Source organism: Platalea leucorodia (genome assembly GCF_965183815.1).
Source record: "Platalea leucorodia genome assembly, chromosome: 12".
NCBI classification, from domain to species: Eukaryota; Metazoa; Chordata; class Aves; order Pelecaniformes; family Threskiornithidae; genus Platalea; species Platalea leucorodia.
Genome location: NC_138834.1, coordinates 808,311 through 821,218, shown reverse-complemented (window position 1 = coordinate 821,218; position 12,908 = coordinate 808,311). Strand labels below are relative to the sequence as shown.

General features: G+C 39.1%; 1 protein-coding gene across 7 annotated transcripts in view; it reads right to left on the bottom strand.

The window, feature by feature from the left end:
* The window catches only part of LOC309596630 (septin-2), a 40,005-nt gene that overhangs the window by 24,893 nt on the left and 2,204 nt on the right, over positions 1-12,908 (bottom strand). For 5 of the 7 annotated variants that reach the window (XM_082325103.1, XM_082325106.1, XM_082325101.1 and 2 more), the window contains exons 2-7: positions 9,345-9,396; positions 8,130-8,229; positions 6,973-7,059; positions 6,222-6,345; positions 1,260-1,394; positions 681-798 (exon numbers count right to left, since the gene is read on the bottom strand). In XM_082325103.1, coding sequence (XP_082181229.1) covers positions 681-798; positions 1,260-1,394; positions 6,222-6,345; positions 6,973-7,059; positions 8,130-8,229; positions 9,345-9,371 — 591 coding nt within the window. In that variant the 5' untranslated portion in view covers positions 9,372-9,396. Of the gene's footprint in view, positions 1-680; positions 799-1,259; positions 1,395-6,221; positions 6,346-6,972; positions 7,060-8,129; positions 8,230-9,344; positions 9,397-9,737; positions 10,094-10,142; positions 11,279-12,908 lie in introns of those variants that run through there. The other 2 variants (XM_082325102.1, XM_082325105.1) reach the window with 2 other exon arrangements.

The following is a 12,908-nucleotide window of genomic DNA, read 5'->3' as shown; positions in this document are numbered from 1 at the left end:
CTGCCTGGAAAGTCTTTCTCCAGTGCAGTCCTGAGTATGTCCTGGTATTCCAGATGAACAGATAACCTAGTAGGAAAACACGTATGCAAGACGACATACATTCTTCCATAACAATAGCCACAAAGAGCATCCTGCTAATATATTAGCCCAACTGTCCTGCCTCTATACGAGGGTTTTAGTTTGTATCATGGGTTTTAGTTTGCATCATGGGTGTACCTATTAAGCAAGTTTCCAATCACCTCAACTTAACCGCAGCACAGTTAGATTATGCAAACCAAGTTCCTTTTGGATGAAACTAAACCTAAAGATACACTCTCAGAACACACCTGATGCACTCCCTCCACTAATGGGCATTCAGTCCACTGGGCTAAATGAGAGCTACTCTGAAACACTGCATGCATTTCGGACGATTTGAGCCCTTGTTACAAACTGTTTTGCTCAACACCTGCTCTCTTGGGGTGCACTGCTTGCCAAGAGAGATGAAGCCAAGAACGGCCAGATTCTCAGCAAGTGTAACTGGTAAAGCACATCAGACTGCAGTGAAGATTCCCCACCTCACACTTCCTCAGGATTAGGTCCTTGGCCAATATCATTCACCCCTCTTCAGTTTGAATTTACTCTATATTTAGCTTTATCATTGTATGGGTTGCATTGTTCTCATGATCAAGTGTTAGACCTACTCTTCTCTTCAGCCTTTCTCTCTCCTTCAGCGTCAGTGTGTCAGCCTTGGCAATCACAGGGACAATGTTGACTTTTCCATGAAGAGCCTTCATGAATTCCACATCTAATGGTTTCAGCCTGCCAACAAGTGGAAAATAAAAGGGGAAAAAAAAAGGGTGGTTTGGTTTGTTTGTTTTTAGCAGACCAAATGTATTAAAAATTATTTATTTCAAGTATCAACATAAATAGTATTTCCAGAATAAATTAAGTCAGAGCACTTGCTTATCAGCTTGGTTGCGTAAAGGTTGAATTGCAATTAAAATTGTCTCTGTAAGATAAATAGGATATTATAAGCTCTTATGTTTCTGGGTGATAAACAACATAATACTGACTGCTTCAAAAGAACATTAAATGCCAAAAAGAGGACAAAGCAGAGGAGAACATTAATCCCCAAAGACCATTTTAATTGCACCGGTTAACTGACAGTGTAGGAAGTAACTCAATTAACATTAAAGTTATGTTTCCAGTTCACGTAATGAACAGACTTATGAACACAATATAATACCCTAAAATACAAGAGCTCAAGAGATTTTTCTTACCCATGCCCAAAGGGAGAGATGAAGTAAAAACAGCAATGGACTCTGTTGTCTATAATGTGGCGCCTGTTTAGACCGCTCTCATCATGAAGATATCTTTCAAACTGGTTGTCAATGTACTGGATAATTGTTTTGAAGCTGTAGGGGGGGTAAGGGGAGGGGCAGAAAGAGAGGCATCTTAGATCAGCTTTAAAATAATAAAAAAAGAATTATGAAAAGATAAGAACAGGAGGAGAATCACACTTTTATTAAGAACATTTCTGTTACAAAAATTCAACTTCCTAGCACTGTATCTACTACTGAGGAGAAGTATTTTGATAATGCAAAAAGATATTTTCATAGCAAGCACCAAGTGTCCATCTATGCCTAGAGCTACTTTCAAGTGTTACTCTGTCCACTGGATAAAAAGTTCAAGTGCAAGCTCAGGAAAAAAGCACCCAGTGCTGAGACACCACAGACAGGAACAGAAGACTGAGGATTTTTCTGCTTTTTTTTTTTCTGGGGGTAGGGGGTGAGGATTTGTTTTTAAAGCGGTTGACAAATGACATATCCCGGATATCCTCTTGATTTACAACCCTGACCCTAGAGCTAGGTTTCTATAGTTACCTATGAAACTTCTGGTACTCTAGTCTGTTTGAATTAAGTATAAATACATTCGCAAGTCATGCACTAAAGCATCACATGATTTATTAAGCTATTTTTGTTACCTTACACAATCCTTTTCTGTTGGCAAAGAAAAATAATTCCTACTTAGTTCAAGGCAATTTAAAATATGCCCTGCAAAGAAGTAAAGGAACACAAAATTTGATCATATTTAATTATTAATTGATTAATCAGATACAAAGAGCAGTGACTAGAACGAGAACAGAAAACACAACGCATTACTGAGAAGATTGTTTTAAGATATTCCAGAGCATGTAGACACCTGCAAACAACATTAATATAAAAGGACACTTTATATTAAGTACTGCAGGGGAAGGAAAGTGAACACGTTGATGAAGATGAGATTAGGCAGATGACTGTGTCACGAACATATCTTAAACTACTTGGGGAAAAACTGAGCAGAAAGCTTAACGTGAAAAATAGTATTTCTGTTGTTGAGAAACTGCAAATTTGACTAGAGAAATTTAAGGAGGAAACAGACAAGAGAACACAGAAAAAGAATTAGTAATCTGGAGAACGAACACACAGAATGCTGGCAAATACTGCGACAGGCAGCGAAGTTCAACCCTGGGCTGCGTGGCTGTGATGAAGATGATGAAAGAAAGTAACACGAATGACAGAAGAGATCCTAGAGGGAATTTGATTTTCCAAAGTTGAGCAAGCTTTTGGATCTAGGAGGAATAAATCATAGTAGAATATCTATGCACCCATTTATATCTTTGGAAGATTTGCACTGTTCTAAGTCATACTACAGAAGATGACACAGCAAAACATTAAATTTACTGGGTTTTGACCTTAGCTACTCAAGTCTAAGAACTAGTATCTTAATACCTAAACGTGTTGAAAAAGAACAACATGGTTTATGTCCCTGTTGATCTCAGATACCCTCCTCTTAGCTGGTGAAAGGTAACGAGACTGAAGACGTACAAATATTAGGACAGAAACCAAGCACAAACAATGGGAAAGCAACTATCACACATTTCTCTGGCAATGTAATTAGTTTACGTGCAGTTTTCTAGCTCTAATAGCCATGATTTTCCCTATAAATATGGCGTTAGTGTCCTGTACCTCCTGGCTTCCGGGAAACACCTGGCTTGTAGCACAGTGGTGTCATTACTTAGGAGATAGCACATCCTGTATTGTAACAGCAAACAACACAACCGTTGCATTTAAGCCCACTGGGGGAAAATGAACAATATTACCAAGCTGCCAAAAAACACAAAATACAACTTAACATAAGCCAGTAAAAAAAGAAAGTTAGCAGCAGCCAGAAGGCAGTTATCGAAGAATGACCCGCGACACTGCAACCAAGATGAAACGAGGCGTATGATCAGCAATATCTAACGAGTTAACCTGTAAACTGTTTTTGTCAACCATCCTTTTGAGACCAAATTCGATCCCAAATCTGTGCATGAAGCAAAGTTTTTTCCCTCCTCTCCTTAGATCCCTTCTCTTCTGTCTGATGAAAGATGTTATTTTGAGGACATGCTTCTCTCGCGATCCCAAAGTCTTTACGCATGGAAGAGCCGTTCTATGCTTCAAATCTCCCACCATCAAGAACTTTGCTATTCTCCAAACACACCCCCAAGCTGATGCCAAGAGCATTCCTAGGCGTAGTTTGATTCTACCATACAGAACTCCAGCTAGCACTAAAGCTTCACACAGACTCTAAAAAATTATCACTATGGTTAACTTTGGTTAGCATCCACCTTTTCTTACAGGCTGTTTTAAGTACAATAGCATTTGGAAAACAAAAATAATCTACTTTAAAGAATGTGTTGTACTAAACCCATAACAACTCATTTCCCAATCCAACATTGTTATTCTTCCAATTCAGGAGACCCCCTGGACAAACTCTTGACACCGCATACTCCTTACTAGCACTTCTTCTGTGATGGAAAACACAAAAATTGATGCCAGCGCCCATCCTTGGAAGTCAAACTCTAAGCCCTTTCATCAATGCAAAGACAGAAACCAAAAGCCATTAGGAAACCTACTCAGGAGAAAGATATTTGAAACAGGATCAGCAATTGCTGCCTCCTAGGGACATCATGCCAGTTTGATTTAGCGCCGTTCAAAAATAACCTTAGTAAAATACATCATCCTGAACAACAGGTAGTCTGCACAAAATGCAGCTTTCCCCAAAAAAGTGCTTTATAAAACTTGGATCGAGATCAGCACCATCTACCGGTTAACCATAACTGCAGTAAATGCTCGTGAACACAAACATAAGTTCAAGAACATGAACTTGCTGCTTCCTCTGAACTGACAAGGAAGGAAGGCAGTTGCGCTGGGTTAGTCTTGACTACAGTTTGAAACAAAGAGTCTATCCATCCACGTCCCCGCGACATCCTGTGAAGACTAACAGACTTTGTCAAAATGACGCTCGTCATGCCTCAAACGAAGTCGTTTCGTGTGACATGAGAAAATGGGACTAGAGAGAGACAATTAAAATTAATTGCATCTTTTTATTATCTAGTATGTAAGTATTTGTTCCCGTAATGTATTTTGATGTTTAAGATTTGTCACAGAAAGCTAAGTATAAACCAGTAAATTGTTCTGCTGGGTCTGAATCATCACAGAATGACTCTATTTAGCAAGCCTCCAAAAAGAAAGGGGAAAAATCTGAACACGTAGGTCTCTAAGAAACATCTTAGCAGAATAAACAAAGGGCATTAGAACACAATCAACAGGAAGAGCTCTATGTAACACAATACACGGACTGCACAGCTCTGAGCTCCAGCGGAAGGAAGCTCTAGTCAACAGTGCACAAAATAAGCAAGACCCTGCTGCAATCCAGAAAGATGCCTTAGTGTTACTCTAAAAGTTCAAATTTTTTCAACTTAATAAAGTAAGAAAAGTGGGAGGAAAATAAAAATCTCACTTTCAAACTTTCATTTAGTGTATTGAATAACTTCACTGCCTCCATTTTTTGCTGTTTCTACAGTACACCATAGAAAGCAAAGAAAAACCATGTCTTATAACAATGTTCTTCAGAATGCTCCAGATAACACAGCATTCTGTCAGGAAAAGATGACAAAACATTCTATTAGCATTATAGATGTTTATTTTATCAGCTATTTGTCCCCTTCCTGATCTTTAATTTATACTGAAGAACTCAAATCAACCAGTATTAGCTTTATGCTCCCCTTCTCTGCACAGTGACACTTCATTTGCCCTGGGCTTACCACCAGCACCATCACAAAAAAAGTGTCAACAAAAATTAATGAATAAGCAAAACAAACATTGTTAGCACTTCTTAAAAGACAACCATGTGGAAATTCAAAGTTTAGCTTCTAGTTGCACGAGAATAATTCAGGCATCCTAGTAAGCACATTAATATATCTCATCTTTATTTGAAAAATGTTATTGCAAGATCAGCTTTCCACAGTTAAAGTACATGACGATGATGATTTGAAAATTACATTTATGAACAAACCTATTAATTCTAATTTTGTTACAAACTGCCCAGTTCCTTCATAGCTATTTTACCATTTTCTTTCTTCATGATCTTTACACTAAAGCAATTACGTATGTTGTCCAGTGTATCTGCAGACAATTATTTCAATTATTAAAGATTATCAGCGATGTTTAGGCCAGAGAGCGCTAAGTAGTAACTCCATCATAAAGAAAAAACCCACGCAGTTCTATCCAAATTGCTAGTAGTACATATAAAGAACAGGGAATGAAAAGTACTGTCTTAAAAACATGGAAACTGGATGGGCCAGAGAGACAAAGAAAAACAAAAAAAGCCTTCACCAGAATTCTGCCCCATCAGAACAGCTATGGAGACAAAGTTGACCGCAGTTGTCACAGAGAACCTTACTGGAGGGAAGGCCACTAGTTTTGAGAGAGAACCACAGAAAGCCTAGAGAACACTAACCAAACCTTTAAAAAACGCTACAAAATGGTTAGAAAATTGAAACAGGAAGTTGTACAAAGTAATACAGTTTTACTAGAGATGTGTGCTCGAGGCAACAAAAATTATAAGAGAAACTTGATTTGAAAGCTCACACAAACTAAATGATCATGGCACTGATGATACGAAGATGAGCACCCAGAATGCGGAAGTGCTTAGAAAATTGTGCTTAACTGCAAGGGCTCAGAAAAGACCCTCTACCATGAATTCAAGATAACACCCCATTAATGTTAAGAATAAGGAACCTGTTGCTTCCCTTTAGTACATCAAAGTTATCCAAAGACCACCAGCTGAATCACTTCAGTTCAGAGAGACAGACACACCAGAGCAGCGTTTGGGTAAGATACAAACTCTACCAGGTAAAGCAGTATTTGCACACATACCAGTCCTGGCTGTTGATGGCATCTCCATATCCTGGTGTGTCAACTACTGTTAAACGCAGCTTCACCCCTCGCTCCTCTATCTCTACTGTAGAAGCTTCGATTTGAACTGTTCTCTCTATTTTCTCTAAAATAAAGGAAAATTTTGTTTGTTATTATGCCTATTAATTGCTGCAGAAACCCCCGCAGGAGAGAGCAACAGAGGAGGAAGTGCAATCTGAAGTGTACCATAACCTACATAATACAAAATATTTAAAAACAAACAAACAAACAAAAACAAACTAGTAAAAATTTAACACCACATTTTTGTAAATAAACAAGAAGCAATGAACTAAAAAAGGGGATTTACTCATGACAATATGCAAAAATAAAATTATAATACTCAGAAGCATGCTAGATTCTTTGCCAAATGGTATTTACACCTCTCACCAGGATTTAAGGCATTACAGGCAAAAAACATTAGAGGAAATGGGGATTACAGCAAAACCACATTTAGGTATACTGACACCTAAAAGGTTTGAGGGGTTGTTTTTTTTAATAACAATTGATGAAGAAACAACAAAACCTGAGTCTTTGAAAGGAAATATGAGAAAGTGATTGCTCAAAAAAAAATATTTGGAGGATTAAAATACATCTAGAAAGCATGAAGAAAGGGTCTCATGGGTGAAGTTATCATCAGAATGAAGCAATGTGAACTGAAATAACATGAAATTTCATAGGGTATGTGCTGGAGGAACTGCAAAACCACATTTACCTGCAGCTCCAGGAATATAACGTTCTGGATAAAGATCAGTCAGGAACAGACTGTTAATTAAAGTGGATTTTCCCAAGCCAGACTCACCTACAAAACAAAACAATTCAGGTTATTAAGTATATACACCTTTTACTCCAGGCTTTTTCAAGCACCTCCTTTTTCCCCAAGCCCACGTGATGGAGGAAAAATAATTTGTTCATCAGGATCCACCCTAGGTTTTGAGATAAAAACATCAAAGGTTCAGCTAAGCACTTTAAAAACACAGGAAAAACAAGCCTCTAGTGTTTTTACAAATGTTACATGAAAATGCTAGGTTTACTCTAATAGAATTCATAATAAGAGCTGAAAGGTCATACAGCACTTTGACCACAGATCTAGAGATAGTTAGGTTACTTCAGGGAAATAAAAGGTTTTTTTCATTTAAACTTACAAAATCAGGAGCTGTAACTCTCTTGTTGAAAATTTCTGAGCGCTTTAAGATTTTCCTAAGCTAGAAATTGAAGCCAGAACACTGTTAGGAGGGAGAATGAATAAAGCAATCCCAAACTAACAGTTGAGCTTCGCACCCTTATAGTTAGGCTACCTACACCCGGTGAAACATGACACAGAAAAAACATAAGAAAATTATTCAAAATTCACCTGGGAAGTTCCATAATTCTAGAACTTCTAAACTTAAAACAGCTTTGTGCCTAAAGGACTGTCCATCAAAGACTCCTACAGGTGCTCACTCACAGAACAGGCAAATCAAAAGTTTAGTTACAATACCAGAGTGAGTCAGTATAGAACAGCAGAAAACACAAGAATAGCATCACCATTTCAACAGCAAGGTATTCACCACGTGCATTCATGCCTTCAGCTGGGCAAATGGGAGTCAAAGGAAGCCTAAGCAGCTATCCCTACCATCTGATGATGAGTCAGGAACACAAGAACGTCCTGTTGGCTCAAAGTCATCATCTTTAATCACTACAAATACTCCCTCCTACCACACATGACAAAATAGCAAGAGATTTAATTAGAGAGTGTATAGAGGTTCAAAGCTTTTTCTTCTGTATAACGGTCAGTTGCTAAGTAGGAAGACATGTATGTCTATGTGAAAGAAATAAAGAAATTTTTTTCTTATTGTATAACAGTGACAAATACTTAAACAAGTCACTTACCAACCACCATCAGTGTGAATTCAAAGCCCTTTTTCACAGATTTCCTGTGAACCTGGTTGGGCAGATTAGCGAATCCCACATAGCCTGCTGAGTCGGAAAACTGACAAGGAAACAAAAGTGGAGTGTAAATGAGATCCCCTTCCCCCTAAAAAGTTGAAACAGAGTTCAGTTGATTCTATACAATAAAGTGCAGAGATATATAAAGCACATGGAAAAATAGAGAATGAAACCATTTTTTGCCGCTATAGCAAGGCAGACCTTGAAACAGGCCCATTTACCAAGCAGTCTGATATAAATAGAAATCTGATAAGTACCTGGGGCTACACATAAACAAAAGTCTCTCCTTGGATTAAAAAAAAAATCTGCAAGCTTGCAAGAACAGACTATGATTAATCTTAAGCTGTAAACATAGCTAAAAATCCCAAAGATTTTAAATTAGAGGTCAAAAATATCTGTTCAAATTTGGTATCTGCTGCTACTATCTTCTATAAAAATAAATAATGCATACACTCACACGTAGAAAAACAAGAACATTGTATGGTAATGCAGAGATTACCAAGATACAATCACACAGAGATCTATCTTCTGCTTTTTAAGCTGTTCACCTATCTTCACAATGTTTAACTTCTAACACAAAAGCAGGAAAAAGACGTGTCTGAAAAACTTATCAAAGAGATTTGGGCTATAAAAAGGGCAGTCTGCTTCACCATCTGTTATCAGTTGACTGAAAACCTAATAGGAGCCTAAATAAAACCTGCAGCCACTTGATTTAGGGACCTATGAGCTAGCTGGAACCAAATGTTTTCTTCACCAATGAGTTTCTGATGAGAACGGTTTTTACACAATGCCATACTTCCAGTGGGGGGATACAGGGGAAATCGCTTACAAAGCCATTAGTTATTTGCTAACAATCCTTTTAAAACCCACACAGATGGGCAAAAACATTAGAAATGAAGGTTTGTCAAATGAAATTTCCTTTGGTAAAGGCACCATTCTAAATGTGTAAGCAAACACTGCACATCTGGCAAATGTCCGAAAGCCTGTTACTAGAATCACATGCAAGCTCTGTTTCTACTAAACAGTTCCTTTTAAGGAACGCGTCTGAATCAATAGGTATCATTTATTCACCATTTTACCACTTCAGTAAAACCACAAGTATTTTCAGAAGTTGAATGGATTCTAAACAAAATTTTGGCTACGCAGCCATCTCTTTACCTTTACTTTTTCACCTGACTGAGACATGTTTCGTCACTCCGAGTTTCAGACACTGGAAAATAAAATCCACAGTGCATGTTAGCCGACTTGAAGATTACATTCATTTTAATTTTGAACTGATCAATTGCATACAATAATCACATTTTATTATAGTAGAATGAAATGCCGCATACTCCAAGATTACCAGAATAAACAAGCCATAATCAAAATGGCTGCTTCTGTGAAGCTATTCACAGGAAAGAAATGACACAGGATTATCAGAACCAGAATACTTCATTGAAATACTTAAAAGTTTTAAAACAGAAAGATTTCTTTAGAACTCAAAATACTAAAATTCAGTATCATTAAAGATCTTTCATCCGTCCTATCTTTAAAGAAGGCAAAAATACCTACTGAAAGCTAATGCTGAGTATGCATGGTACTCCTGAGGTAATTTTTCTTTCTCCAATTCTGTAATTAGCTAATAAAACCTGAAATTCAAATATTCTCTGTTCCCAACCCCCTATACAGAATAGCATAAAGAGGTCCTTCCATTTTCACCCCTTCCACTTATGAACTGTATGTTTCTTAAAGATGGTTCACAAATAGGTGAATGTAACGTAACTGTTGTCCAAAAATGACAGTTGAGAATTACGACCACATACAAAAATTCTCCCAAGAACAGGACACCGACGGGATTTCCAGGCACAGGTTGTAACATTTTCAGTCACTTCAAAGTACTACGGCTGAACGTGAACACTGCACCAAACACTGCCGAACCCTGGCACTTGCTAACCCATGCTGGACATGAAAACTCACCCTGATCTCAGGGACTATCAAAAAGCTGTGTTCTTCACTTTCAGACACCCAGAACAGCTGGGTTTTGGAAAGCCCTTATCTTTTTACTCAAGGATGTTGGTTGTACTACAAATTAGTTATCCTGGCAATAGCGAGGCGACCACAGAGCACGGCCAGGAAAGGCAGCAGTGGCAGGAGCACTTCACAGCTGGGTCTGTTGACAGCGCAGCTCTTGCCCTGGGAAAGCGGGGACGTGACCCGTGCAGGCAGCTGTGTGTTCAGACAGCAACGCTTTCCTGTTGGGTAGCGGGAGTCCTTCTAGCAGGACACAGTCCCGCTTCCGACACCGGCAGTTTGACGGTCAAACCCTAGCAGAGACATACTAAGCTTTGGACTAAAGGAAAAGTCGAAGTTAGCATAATTGCAACTCGGAGTTTTAAAGAAAACACGTCTTCAGCTCACAGGGCATTTCATTTGCCCTGAAGCAGGCAGGCATTTCAAATTCTGTCAGCTGGGCAGACAGCAGCCACCCTGTAAGCAAGGGAAGTTTTTCTTCCTCCTCCAACTACTTTCCCCCCATACCTAGTTCATTTGCTTGCTAATGAAAGCCTAATAGGTCCATTGCCTGGAAAACAGGGAGGTCCTGATCCTAATCATCTTCTGACAGCCTCTAATTGGGTATTCCTCAAAACAGCCTGGGAAACATCCCTTAAGAACGGTTTTGAAAAAACAGAGCTTATTTTTCTTTGGCCAAGATGCAAGGGCTCCTTCCAGCCTCCAGCCAACCTGCACTACAGATCCTTACAGTCAGTCACAGCCTCACTGACGGACGTAACTCGCTGCTCTGTCCACAGCCTGCTTCTACGTTTGGCAACCTCTGCTGTCACCTTGTCTATAAAATCAGTAACATAATGGAAGGGTTTAGAGTTCATGAACAGTCGCTGTCCGAGTGCTAATGCCGATGGACCCTCCGGCCCCTTTCTGACAGTAGTGCCGGATGAGCAGCCACCCAGAGCAGCCGCCCAGAGTTCAAGGTGAGAAGGGGGAACAACCCAGATTTAGAGATGTACGGCAAATTCTCTAGTTACTTCTGCTCTAAACTGACAGTATAGTCACATCCATTGTAGCATTACCCAAGCTGCTTGGTTAAAAAGCAGAAGAGTCAAAATTGTCAACTAATTATGACACATCTGGCTTCAAAATTAGTCTGTCATCTCATAAAAAGCTAAGTTTACAACAAATGACTTACAAAGCCTGTTTCCTACCAGGCAAACCACATTCACCTGGTGTCTTACCCTGACCAAAAAGTTGCTGTAGCCAAAGCTGCAGGACAGCTGCTCTGATCACGTCGTGACTGCAGCGCAGGCTTAAATGTCTGTGTACAACAAGCATCCAGGTAGCTATTTCCCACTGTATTTTGTTAGAATAGAAATACTCTAATTAAAAGTTGGCTGGAGGAAAAAAAAAAAAAACAAACCACCAAACAAAACCCAACCCAAACTGCTGTTCCACAACACTTAAATAAGGCGCTGAGGTTCAAATGAATCCTCAGTTATTCAGCCTCAATGCATTTTGCAATTCATAATACTGCCCTCACAAGGTTTCCTAGGAAATTATTCAACCAACCGACTTCCCCAGATGACCACGAGCTGTCTTCCTGAAGCTTTACCGTATCATTACGAATCAATACCTCAGAATTAGCAAAATACCATACGTTACACCTCCTTACAGCACCAAATAACTACAGCGCTTACAGCATCGCTTACAAGTGATAACTTGTCGATGGACCAGCCTACACCGTGCAGCGTGACTGCTGAAATCCTGAAGTCTGTCTGCATACAGCTGAGTCAAACATTAAAATAACGTAAAATTGAGCGTCTGACAACACTCTGGATAGTCACACATCTGGAAATCGTCATGTTTCGTTTTTCACCCATTTGCCATAACAAAATTAAAAACAAACAAACAAAAAACAACTAAGGCAAAACAGAGCAAGCCATAGCTGTTTTCTTTCCTTCAGATTTTCAAAGGACTATTTCAATCATTCTGAGAGGAGCAAAGCAGCACACGTAAAATATTTCAAAGAAAAAGGAATAGATAAGATACCATTGAATTAACTTCCAAAAAGCAGTAAAACTTTATTTGTAGATAATTGTGGGCCCCATTTAGCTGGTCTAGCAGAAAAAAGGGACACTATGCTACACTATAGGGGTGTTCAAATCGGTTTTTGAACAGTGGATAATGTAACAGTTTCTTTTCAGACCCCAACAAACTCCTATCCCGAACAACCTGCTGCTGGGCAAGCAAAGGGAGCAGATGGCCACCAAGTTCAGCTACGGTTGCCTCCTCTGCAAAGGCAGAGGACTGGAACACGCCATCCTACCGCCTCCTGCTAAGGAAAGTATTCCAGTGAGAAAGAGAGAGAGGGGAAGGAAAATGGGTCATTTCCTTTGTTCCTGTCAGGATGCAAGAAGTAAACTGTTAGGAGCAGGCAGACTGGGAGCTTCTTAAGAGCAACTAGCACAAAGAAAACGCTATGAAAAATGTACAAAGAGTGTTTCCATATAAGGACATTACACAACATTTTAAAATAATCACTTTAGAGGGACCTTAACAACCATCTCTACAGGCAGAACAGCTCTCCTGATTTATCAAATGAGGCCCCTTTCTTTCCATCTGAGATTATATAAATCTGATACTTTAAAAAAAAGTATTTAATAACCTAATAGGGAACCACAGAAGGCAGTAAAGACTTAAGTAGGTTTCCAAGTGCTGGAAATGGTCTAA